Raw genomic sequence first — 13,013 nt, 5'->3', positions numbered from 1 at the left:
CTGAGAGCATTTTTTTTAATCTCTTGGAAAAAAATTTTGTGTGTTTGGAGCACTGGACAGTTTCATTTTTGTATATTGAAGCACTTTCATGTTGGAAATTGAGAAAGGAGATGGACCTTAAAGGGATTTTAGGAGCTGTGCGGATGAAGGACAGTCTTGTTTTAGATGACTATACCCAATATATAAATGAGGGATTGTGCAATCTTCCTGTGTGGAATCCCAGGAATACAGAGGATGGGGCCATCTCTCTGGTGGGTTCCCATTACTGGATCCATCTGTAGGAAACACACACACACTGACTGAATACATTGTTTCTATGTGTTTATCAGATGATGGGGGATCTAGGTGGACCCTCCGTACTGCTCTCTCCTTTACAATAAAGTCTCCTCTTACCCGGTGATGTGAGGGGCGGCTGATTCTCCATCATGACGTCCTTGTAGAGATCCTTGTGTCCTTCTAAATACTCCCACTCCTCCATGGAGAAATAGACAGTGACATCCTGACACCTTATAGGAACCTGACACACACAATGATACAGTCACCATCCAGACACATCCCTTGTCTGTTACTGGATAATGTCCCAGAATTCCCGGCACCGCTCACCTCTCCTGTCAGCAGCTCCACCATCTTCTTGGTGACTTCTAGAATCTTCTTCTTCTTATTTTCCTGTAGGGCTAGGAGGGGTGGTGGATGCATGGGGATGGGGTCTCGTCTTTCTCTTTGTCTTGTGGACAAGCGGTGACTTCTCCTTCTTATTTTATTCTCAGTAGATGACTTCATAACTACAGTACAGTCCTGTAATATACATCAATTAATAGTATATCAGATCCTCCTCACCTCGACCCCAAAAGCGGTGTCAAGGGGGTGGGAGAGATACAGTAGGGGGAGGATAAAAAATAAATGAAGGATTGTGTTTTTTGTTTTTTTGGGTGGGTGAACTTTAGAAGTAAGATATATGTATCTGGAAAAAAATGTATGTGTAAATTTATAACTTGTACTGTTATCAAAAGAATAAGAAAAGTACTGAATTAAAAAAAAAAAAAAAAGAATCCTCCTCACCTAACAAGGCAGGTCAATATTTTATTCATAGAGTTAAGAATGATTAAACATTCCCAGAATCCTCCTCACCTCTCCAGTCAGTAGACAGACGATCTCCAGCGTGAGTATTAATATCCCATTATGGAGATTTTTTTTTTTCATATTTACATCATTGAGAAGCTGTTGATTCTCCATCATGACGTCCTTGTAAAGATCCTTGTGTCCTTCTAAATACTCCCACTCCTCCATGGAGAAATAGACAGTGACATCCTGACACCTTATAGGAACCTGACACACACAATGATACAGTCACCATCAAGACACATAATTATATATTTACATAGTAGGTGAGGTCAAAAAAAGACACAAGTCCATCAATCCCAACCTATGTGTGTGATTATATATCAGTATTACATTGTATATTCCTGTATGTTGCGGTCGTTCAGGTGCTTATCCAATAGTTTCTTGAAACTATTGATGCCCCCTGCTGAGACCACTGCCTGTGGAAGGGAGTTACACATCCTTGCCGCTCTTACCATAAAGAACCCTCTACGTAGTTTAAGGTTAAACCTCTTTTCTTCTAATTTTAATGAGTGGCCATGAGTCTTGTTAAACTTCCTTCTACGAAAAAGTTTTATCCTTATTGTGGGGTCACCAGTACGGTATTTGTATATTGAAATCATATCCCCTCTCAAGCGTCTCTTCTCCAGAGAAAATAAGTTCAGAGCTTGCAACCTTTGCTCATAACTAATATCCTCCAGACCCTTTATTAACTTTGTTGCCCTTCTTTGTACTCGCTCCATTTCCAGTACATCCTTCCTGAGGACTGGTTCCCAGAACTGGACAGCATACTCCAGGTGCGGCCGGACCAGAGTCTTGTAGAGCGTTAGAATTATCGTTTTATCTCTGGAGTTGATCCCCATGCCAATATTCTGTTTACTTTGTTAGCAGCAGCTTGGCATTGCATGCCATTGCAGAGCCTATCATCTACTAGGACCCCCAGGTCCTATTCCATCCTAGATTCCCCCAGAGGTTCTCCACTCAGTGTATAAATTGCATCCTTTTTTTTGCCACCCAAATGCAATATTTTACACTTTTCTACATTGAACCTAATTTGCCATGTAGTTGCCCACCCCATTAATTTGTTCAGATCTTTTTGCAAGGTTTCCACATCCTGTGGAGAAGTTATTGCCCTGCTTAGCTTAGTATCGTCCGCAAATACAGAGATTGAACTGTTTATCCCATCCTCCAGGTCATTTATGAACAAGTTAAACAGGATTGCTCCCAGCACAGAACCCTGGGGGACCCCACTATTACCCCTGACCATTCCGAGTACTCCCCATTTATCACCACCCTCTGAACTCGCCCTTGTAACCAGTTTTCAATCCATGTACTCGCCCTATGGTCCATGCCAACGGACCTTATTTTGTACAGTAAACTTTTTGTCAGGTCACCTTGAGGCTAGGTGACAGATGCACACCGTAGGGATCAGGAGTGCACCGCAAGGTAGTGGACCCTATGGCTGACTGCTGTGGATGGGAGTCAGGGTTGTAAGGAAGGCAGGGCAGCTGGAACACCAGCACGGATCCCACCGGGGTTAGAGCTTAAGATTCCCTGGGGCGCGGAATCTAAGAGCCAGCAGGTGTTCACCAGAGCCTCTAGTGGTGAGGATGGACTGGGCTGCGACTGGCTCCAGGTCGCGACCCCCAGGGTCCCCCAGCTCACACCCACAGTAGGAAACAGGAGGATAGGGATAGTAAGGGAATAAGCCAAGGTCAAGGCCACAAGCAGACAAGGACAACAGAGTTCACGCCAAAGGTCAGGGTCACGAGCAGACAGGAATAGTCAAGAACAGGCCAAAGTCGGTAACTGGAATCAGACGCAGGAAACACAGCAAGTACACACGAAAGCTAACACACAATGGTTGATCAGCACTGCTGGCTTGCAGTGCACAGGTTAATATAGGGTTCCCTGATAGGGCCTGGGGTGGGGCCATGCTTAGAGGAGAGGTTATAAAACCAGTCAGGTGAGAGTCAGCTGGTCTTTAGAGATGAACACATGGAGACAGGTAAGCTGACAGACAAAACTCTATTGCATAACCATGACACTTTTTTGGGGAACTGTGTCAAATGCTTTTGCAAAATCCAGATACACCATGTCTACGGGCCTTCCTTTATCTAGAAGGCAACTCACCTCCTCATAGAAGGTTAATAGATTGGTTTGGCAAGAACGATTCTTCATGAATCCATGCTGATTACTGCTAATGATATCATTCTTATTACTAAAATCTTGTATATAGTCCCTTATCATCCCCTCCAGGAGTTTACATACTATTGATGTTAGGATAACTGGTCTGTAATTCCCAGGGATGTATTTTGGGCCCTTTTTAAATATTGGTGCTACATTGGCTTTTCTCCAATCAGCTGGTACCATTCCAGTCAGTAGACTCTCAGTAAAAATTAGGAACAATGGTCTGGCAATTACCTGACTGAGTTCCCTAAGTATCCTCGGGTGCAAGCCATCTGGTCCCGGTGATTTATTAATGTTAAGTTTCCCAAGTCTAATTTTAATTCTGTCCTCTGTTAACCATGAGGGTGCTTCCTGTGATGTGTCATGAGGATAAACACTGCAGTTTTGGTTACTGAAGCGCCTCGATTCCCTCGTGAAGACCGAGGAGAAGAATGAATTCAATACCTTTGCCATCTCCCCATTCTTTGTAACCAGATGTCCTTCCTCATTCTTTATGGGGCCAATATGGTCTGTCCTCCCTTTTTTACTGTTTACATACTTAAAGAATTTTTGGGGATTTTTTTTTGCTCTCCTCCGCTATGTGCCTTTCATGTTCTATCTTAGCTGTCCTCATTGCACCCTTACATTTCTTGTTGCATTCTTTATAAAGTCTGAATGCTGATGATGATCCCTCTACCTTGTATTTTTTGAAGGCCTTCTTCTTTGCTTTTATATATATATATTTTTTACATTGGAGTTAAGCCATCCAGGACTTTTGTTCACTCTTTTAAATTTATTACCCAATGGGATGCATTGGCTAATGCCCTTATTTAATATGCTCTTAAAGCAAACCCATCTCTCCTCCGTGTTCTTTGTTCCTAAGATTTTATCCCAATTTATGCCTTCTAGCAAGGTTTGTAGTTTAGGGAAGTAGGGTCTTTTGAAATTCAGTGTCTTTGTATTCCCTTATGTTTCCTATTTGTGTGATTTATACTGAAGCCAATTGACTTTTGATCGCTGTTACCTAAATTGCCCCCTATTTCCACATCCGTGATCAGGTCTGTGTTGTTGGTAATCAGTAACGCTTTATTTCTAGTTGGTGCATCTACCATCTGACCCATAAAATTGTCCTGCAAGACATTTAGGAAATGGCGAGCCTTAGATGAATGGGTGGTTCTCTCCGCCCAGTCTATGTCTGGATAATTAAAATCCCCATTATGATAACACTTCCCATCCTTGCTGCTAATCCAAATTGTGATAGGAGATCTCTACCCTTCCTCCCTCAGGTTATGGGGCCTATAGCATACTCCCAGTATTATTTTCCCCTTTGCTTCATCCCTTTGGAGCTCTACCCATAAGGATTCCACCTCCTCCATAGCATGTACATTATTCTTGATATATAGGCATACCCCTCCCCCTTTTTTACCCTCTCTATCCTTGCAATAAAGGGTATACCCTTGAATGGTTGCCAGCCAATCATGAGAGCTGTTGAACCAGGTCTCTGAAATTCCCACAAAATCCAAATCCTCCCCATACAACAGTATCTCTAGTTCACCCATCTTGTCCGCCAGGCTCCTGGCATTGGTGAACATGCCATGTAGTTTAGACCAGTCACATATTATCCTCTTATTGGGTGTTCCAAGATTGCAACAAGGACTTGCTACTATACTTACCTTGGGTTTATGTGCTTTGGTCAACCTACCACTAATGCCCAAAACAATACCCTCTGGAATATGTTCCGCGCTGACTATCTCTACCTCTGGACCCTCCCCCCCATTGCCTAGTTTAAAAACCCCTCTAACTTTTTGGCCATCTTCATTCCCAGCTGATCTGCACCCTTCTCATTTAGGTGCAGTCCATCCATTCTATAGTACTGGTTATCGACTGAGAAATTGGCCCAGTCCTCCATGAACTCAAACCCCTACTTACTAAACCAGCTCTTCAGCCACTTGTTTACTTCCCTAATCTCCCTCTGCCTTTCTGGTGTGGCCCGATGTACCGGTAGTATTCCTGAGAATACTACCTTGGAGGTCCTTTTCCTCAATTTAGCTCCCAAGTCCCTAAAATCGTTCTTTAGGACACTCCATCTGCCTCTGACTTTGTCATTGGTGCCAACATGCACCATGACAGCCCGGTCTTGCCCAGCCCCTCCCAGCAATCTGTCCACCAGATCCGTGATGTGCCAAACTCGAGCGCCTGGTAGACAACATTCAGTTTGGTGCTTCAGGTCTTTGTTACAGATTTGCCTCTCTGTCTTTCTAAGAATTGAGTCCCCTACAAGCGGAATCTGTCTTTCCTTTCCCTTCGCCCCCCCCCTCACTGGAGGAGTTCTTGCCCCGGCAGCTAGGAGAGTCCCTCAGCTCCAGCAGTGCTGGTCCCTGACTGGTTTCACCAATGTCACTCAATGGAGCGTACGTATTGGGATGCTCCAGCCCTGGATTGGCCTCCCTGCCACTTCCCCCTCTATCCTTCCTGACTGTCACCCATCTACTCTTTCCTAGTGCCTGAACCTGTTTGTCTCCACCCGCCTCTGTGCTGGCCCCTGCTGGCACTTGCTGCCGTACATTCCTGGCTCTCCTTTAGTATGGAGGGACTTCTCAGTGCTGACAGTTGCTTCCCCAGATTCAGAACCTGGGCTTCCAGGGAAAAAATGTGCTTACATTTTACACAGCAGTATTCACCCTCGATCGGATGATCAAGGAACACCTATATGCCGCAAGATGTACAGTGAGTCGCCTCTTAACACCCGCCGGGCATTGTACCTATTATATAAAATGAGGATTGTGGATTACACCCTGTACACTTATGCCGCGTACACACGGTCAGAATTTCCGACAACAAATGTTCGATGGGAGCTTGTTGTCGGAAATTCCGACCGTGTGCAGGCTCCTTTGGACATTTTCCATCGGAATTTCTGACAAACAAAATTTGAGAGCTGGATCTCAAATTTTCCGACAAAAAAATCCGTTGTCCTTAATTCCGATCGTGTGTAGACGATTCCGACGCAAAAAATTCCACGCATGCTCGGAAACAAGCAGAAGAGCCGCACTGGCTATTGAACTTCATTTTTCTTGGCTCGTCGTACGTGTTGTACATCACCGCATTCTTGGTGATCGGAATTTCCGACAACATTTGTGTGACCGTGTGTATGCAAGACAAGTTTGAGCCAACATCCGTCGGAAAAAAAACATGGATTTTTTGTCAGAATGTGCGATCATGTGTACGCGTCATAATACTCAACAAGACAATACACTAATACTCAACAAGACAATACACTATTACTCAACAAGACAATACACGTGCACTCGCAGAACCTACGTGCACTTGCATCCCTTGTCTGTTACTGGATAATGTCCCAGAATTCCCGGCACCACTCACCTCTCCTGTTAGTAGTTCAGTGATCTTCTTGGTGACTTCTAGAATCTTCTTGGCACTGGTTTCCTCTGTTGTCAGGCAGTGAGGTGAAGGAACTGTGATGGGTGATGTCCTGTGAAGACAGCTGCTGTGTGCTAATGGTTCACCAGATATTTTTCTCACTACTTTATAATCCTGCGTAAAAAGAGAAAGTAACAAATTTCACTACAGACCTCCCAGAATCCAGAATCCTCCTCACCTCTCTGGTCAGGTCTGTGTTTTATAAATATAGATTAGAGTGATGTCATATGACCTCCCAGAATCCTCCTCACCTCTCCGATCAGCAGGTTGATGATCTCCAGGGTGAGGTCCAATATCCTTTCAGTCATGTGATTTTGGCCCGTCTCCATCCTCATTGATGTGGTCATGTCATCTATACAGGACTCTCCTCTGTAGACAAATAATAAACTGAAAATTATCTGAACTGTGATGGGATGAAAAATTTCCTTTAAATAACAACTCCTATCAAAATCTGGGGAAGAGTTAGGGCGTTTTTCAAGGTATTCTTCTCTGTCCTGGTTGCGGAGATTTCCTTTGATTTCCTGTCCAGCATGTATCTGGACTAGGGATGGGTTGTCTGTTCGGGTCGAACATGAGTTCGACTCAAACATTGGCTGTTCGCCCGTTCGCCGAATAGCGAACCATTTGGGGTGTTCGTGGCAAATTTGAAAGCCGCGGAACACCCTTTAAAAGTCTATGGGAGAAATCAAAAGTGCTAATTGTAAAGGTTAATATGCAAGCTATTGTCATAAAAAGTGTTTGGGGACCTGGGTCCTGCCCCAGGGGACATGTATCAATGCAAAAAAAAGTTTTAAAACGGCCGTTTTTTCCGGAGCAGTGATTTTAATAATGCTTAAAGTGAAACAATAAAAGTGAAATATTCCTTTAAATTTCGTACCTGGGGGTGTCTATAGTATGCCTGTAAAGTGGCGCATGTTTCCTGTGTTTAGAACAGTCCCTGCACAAAATGACATTTCTAAAGGAAAAGAAAGTCATTTAAAAGTACTAGCGGAACCGCTGGCAGCTATAATGAATTGTCGGGTCTCTGCAATACTCATAAAAGTCATTGAAAAAAATGGCCTGGGATTCCCCCACAGTGCATTACCAGGCCCTTCAGGTCTGGTATAAATATTAAGGGGAACCCCGAACCAAATTTTTTTTTAAAAATGCGTGGGGGGTCCCCCCAAATTCCATACCAGGCCCTTCAGGTCTGGTAGGGATATTAAGGGGAACCCCGTGCCAAAATTAAAAAGAAGATGGTGTGGGGATCCCCCTAAAATCCATACCAGACCCTTATCTGAGCACGCAACCTGGCAGGCCGCAGGAAAAGAGGGGGGACGAGAGAGCTGACTCCCCCTCCTGAACCGTACCAGGCCACATGCCCTCAACATGGGGAGGATGTCCCCATGTTGATGGGGACAAGGGCCTCATCCCCACAACCCTTGCACGGTGGTTGTGGGGGTCTGCGGGCAGGGGGCTTATCGGAATCTGGAAGCCCCCTTTAACAAGGGCACCCCCAAATCCTGGCCCCCCCCTGTGTGAAATGGTAATGGGTACAAATGTACCCCTACCATTTCCCAAAAAAGTATCAAAAATTTAAAAAAAGACAAGAGACGGTTTCTGACAATTACTTTATTAATGTCTTCTTCTTTCCCCGCTTCTTCTTCCATCTTCTTCTGGTCTTCATTTGGTTTTCTTCCTCCATCTTGTTCTTCTCCCGCTTCTTCCTCTTCTTCCTCTGATCCTCTGCTTCTTCCTTCGGTCTTCTCGTTCGCATCTTCCTGTGGCGTCTTCGTTCTCCGGACGATCCGCATCCATGGGGGGTTCCCGCTGTGTGACGCTTCTGTTCTGACAGTTCTTATATACTGTAACTGCGGTCACGCCCCCTTATGACGCCAGAGTCCCTGCGCATGCTGGGACCGTGACGTCACAAGGGGGCGGGGTCACCGCCTATATAAATGGCTCCGCAGCTCGCACACAGCATTCCAGCCAGAGAGCGTCGTGTCAACATCAGAAGAAAAGAAGAAGCGACGAGACAGCGGTGAGACAGCGGCGGCGAGACATCGGCGACAAGACAGCGGCAGCAGACCACGCCCCTGCTGGCAAAAGAGCTGGAAGAAGATAGCGGAGGGGCCCAGAGAAGAGGCGGAACACCGGGAGAAGTTGGAAGAAGACCCCCCCGAAGGCAGAAGAAGACCCCGGAGCTGCCTAATAAATTACTCTTAAAACCTGTGTACTGTGTTTTTTTTTTCTTGACATCTTTTTCCCTAGGTGAATGGGTAGGGGTACCATGTACCCCATACTCATTCACATAGGGTCGGGGGCCGGGATCTGGGGGCCCCCTTATTAAAGGGGGTTCCCGGATTCCGATAAGCCCTCTGCCCACAGACCCCGACAACCAACGGCCAGGGTTGTCGGGAAGAGGCCCTTGTCCTCATCAACATGGGGACAAGGTGCTTTGGGGTGGAGGCAGGGCGCCCCTCCTCCCCCAAGGCACCCCCCCATGTTGAGGGCATGCGGCCTGGTACAGCTCAGGAGGGGGGGCGCTCGTCCCCACCCCCTTTCCTGGCCGGCCGGGCTGCATGCTCGGATAAGGGTCTGGTATGGATTTGGGGGGGGGACCCCCATGCCAATTTTTTGGCGTAGGGGTTCCCCTTACAATCCATACCAGACCTAAGGGCCTGGTATGCCCCTGGGGGGAATCCATGCCGGTTTTTTCATTTAAAATTTGGCACGGCATTCCCCCTCAGGATTCATACCAGACAGCTGTCAGCACTGCCTGTCGCTCATCGCGGAAGGAAAAAAACGTTTCCTTTCCCGATGAGTGAGCCATCTCGGCGCTGGCTCCCGCGATGGGGCTCGCAGGTGTCAAATCTCGCCAATAATTGCGGCGAGATTGACACAATATCGCGGTCACCTACTGTAAGTCACAACAATAGACAATAACAGTCTGCTTAAACTAATAACACACAAAGAATTAAATTTTAGCATGTTTTTATTGAACACACCATGTAAACATTCACAGTGCAGGCGGAAAAAGTATGTAAACCCCTAGACTAATGAGATCTCCAAGAGCTAATTGGAGTGAGGTGTCAGCCAACTGAAGTCCAATCAATGAGATGAGATTGGAGGTGTTGGTTACAGCTGCCCTGCCTTATAAAAAACACACACCGGTTCTGGGTTTGCTTTTCACAATAAGTATTGCCTGATGTGAATGATGCCTCGCACAAAAGAGCTCTCAGAAGACCTACGATTAAGAATTGTTGACTTGCATAAAGCTGGAAAGGGTTATAAAAGTATCTCCAAAAGCCTTGCTGTTCATCAGTCCACGGTAAGACAAATTGTCTATAAATGGAGAAAGTTCAGCACTGCTGCTACTCTTCCTAGGAGTGGGCGTCCTGTAAAGATGACTGCAAGAGCACAGCGCAGACTGCTCAATGAGGTGAAGAAGAATCCTAGAGTGTCAGCTAAAGACTTACAAAAGTCTCTGGCATATGCTAACATCCCTGTTAGCTAATCTACGATACGTAAAACACTAAACAAGAATGGATTTCATGGGAGGATACCACAGAGGAAGCCACTGCTGTCCAAAAAAAACATGCTGCACATTTACAGTTTGCACAAGAGCACCTGGATGTTCCACAGCAGTACTGGCAAAATATTCTGTGGACAGATGAAACCAAAGTTGAGTTGTTTGGAAGAAACACACAACACTATGTGTGGAGAAAAAGAGGCACAGCACACCAACATCAAAACCCCATCACAACTGTAAAGTATGGTGGTGGGGGCATCATGGTTTTGGGCTGCTTTGCTGCATCAGGGCCTGGAGGGATTGCTATCATCGAAGGAAAAATGAATTCTCAAGTTTATCAAGACATTTTGCAGGAGAACTTAAGGCCATCTGTCCACCAGCTGAAGCTCAACAGAAGATGTGTGTTGCAACAGGACAACGACCCAAAGCATAGAAGTAAATCAACAACAGAATGGCTTAAACAGAAGAAAATACGCCTTCTGGAGTGGCCCAGTCAGAGTCCTGACCTCAACCTGATTGAGATGCTGTGGCATGACCTCAAGAAAGCGATTCACACCGGACATCCCAGGAATATTTCTGAACTGAAACAGTTCTGTAAAGAGGAATGGTGAAGCATTACTCCTGCATGTTGTGCACATCTGATCTGCAACTACAGGAAACATTTGGGTGAAGTTATTGCTGACAAAGGAGGTTCAACCAGTTATTAAATCCAAGGGTTCACATACTTTTTCCACCTGCACTGTAAATGTTTACATGGTGTGTTCAATAAAAACATGGTAAAATTTAATTCTTTGTGTGCTATTAGTTTAAGCAGACTGTGATTGTCTATTGTTGTGACTTAGAGGAAGATCAGATCACATTTTATCACCAATTTGTGCAGAAATCCATATCATTCCAAAAGGGTTCACATACCTTTTATTGCAACTGTATAGGATGTATCTGGTCTATAAACCAGAGGCTCTGGATGTATCTGGGCACATATTAAAGAATAACCCCTGATAACAGTATTTTAGGTTTGTGTAGTAGTGGATGTTGGAGATAAAGACATCACAGTGACTATGGAGGAAGAGAACAGAAATGACAGGGGGGTGGGGGTGGAGGGTGTTTTCTTGGTTTAAATAGAAATAGAATCTTATTACCCTCTTTGTGTGTTCCAGCGATGTGTGCTCTCTTTTTCCTCCTCCTTTCACCTTGGATATTGTACGTTATACAACTTTCTGTGCTTAGCTTCCATTAGTTACCGTGATCCGCGCACAATATGTGATATTGCTGTCTTGTTACAACTGCATCATGTGTGGCTTCTCAGGGTATGGAGTAAATCTATCCTATATCTAGTCTATCTTCCGCCCACACTTCCTGTGCTTCTTCTGCTAACTCATCTACGGTTTTCTGCAAACATGTAAAAAAGGAGAAGAAAGGTCCACCCTTCCCCCATCTCCAATTGTTATACCTACCTGTATTTTGGCCATTAATTCTCTTCCAAGTAAATTCACAGAGCACCCGGGAATGACTCTACAAGGGTGATACACCATGCATCTATCATCTAAACTGCTCACAAGAAAGCAAGGGGTTTCCCGGGTCTTTGTCAGGACCCCATTTATACTCACAGAAGGCTCACATTCTGTCAGAGTATATTCTCCCTCCTTCCCACTAGGTTCACACCTATGCGCTTTTTAGTGCATTTTGCAAGTTGCAGAAGCGCACTACAATCCATTTATCATTGTTTCCTATGGTACACGTTCACACCTATATGTTTTTCAGTCAATGCGTGTTTGGAAAGGGTCAGGGACTTTTTTTCCCACAGCAGAATACGTTTTGTGTGTAAAAGACTTTAATGGATCAAAACCAAAAACACAAGTGTTTTGCATTTTTTCTTTTCAATAACAAACTGTGAATTTGCTGGCAATAAAAAAGCAGCGTTGGGGTCCCCCTCCAAATCCATACCAGGCCCTTTGGGTCTGGTATGGATTTGGAGGGGAACACCACTCTAAAATGTTTTTTTTTAAAAATGGCATGGGTTCCTCCCCAATCCATACCAGGACTGATCTGCACGCTCACCCCTAAATATAAATTCTCTCTGCAAGCCAAAATCTCTCCAAACAATGTACAAATTCTCCCTCCTCCCAGTCCAAATCCCCCCTCCTAGGACAAATCTCTCCCACCTAAAGAAAATCACCCCTCCTAACACTCATCCTCTTTCCCCTGCAATTCCTATCCTAGCACAAATCCTCCCCATCAAATCCCCCCCAACACAAATCCCCCAAATCCCTCCTCCTAGCACACCTCCTCCAAATTTCTCTTCCTAGCACAAAGCCTCCTTCCACACCCAACTACCCCCAATTTCCCCCTCCAAGCACAAATCCTGCCCCTAGCCCCCTCCTCTTAACCCAAATTCTCCCACCCCCAAATCCCCCTCTTAGCCCAAATCCCCCCACCCTCAACTACATGTCTGCTCCAAAAAACCATGATAAAGTTGTCGTTAAAGACCACTTTCCTGGTGGCAGTAGCCTCAGCTAGGAGGGTTTCTGAGTTGAGGGCTCCTTCGTGCTGGACAGAGTTGTTCTGCTCCAGATGCTGGATTCTATTCCAAAAGTGGCCTCAAGATTCCATGTAAGTCAAGAAATTGTATGCCTACTTTTCATCTGGAAGGCGGACAAAGAGCCCTTTGGATGCCGGGGAGCCCAACTTTCAAGGCATCAGATTGCCTGTTTGAGGTTCCTAGAGGTTAAAGCAAGCGGGCCAGAGCTTCGAGCAGAGTAATTGCTTCTTGGATTGTTTAAGTGATCTCCCTCTCATATAA

At 45.3% G+C, this 13,013-nt stretch overlaps 1 protein-coding gene across 1 annotated transcript in view; it reads right to left on the bottom strand.

Moving 5' to 3' along the window:
• The window catches only part of LOC141104963 (uncharacterized), a 108,973-nt gene extending 97,441 nt beyond the window's left edge, over positions 1–11,532 (bottom strand). The window contains 6 exon segments of the mRNA XM_073594772.1: positions 394–517; positions 604–795; positions 1,129–1,326; positions 6,646–6,816; positions 6,954–7,071; positions 11,353–11,532. Coding sequence (XP_073450873.1) covers positions 394–517; positions 604–795; positions 1,129–1,326; positions 6,646–6,816; positions 6,954–7,049 — 781 coding nt within the window. The 5' untranslated portion in view covers positions 7,050–7,071; positions 11,353–11,532.
• Between the last annotated feature and the right edge of the window lie 1,481 nt (positions 11,533–13,013).

The sequence above is a fragment of the Aquarana catesbeiana genome, linkage group LG08 (genome assembly GCF_042186555.1).
Source record: "Aquarana catesbeiana isolate 2022-GZ linkage group LG08, ASM4218655v1, whole genome shotgun sequence".
Classification (NCBI taxonomy): Eukaryota; Metazoa; Chordata; class Amphibia; order Anura; family Ranidae; genus Aquarana; species Aquarana catesbeiana.
This window is presented reverse-complemented; position numbering and strand designations above follow the sequence as displayed.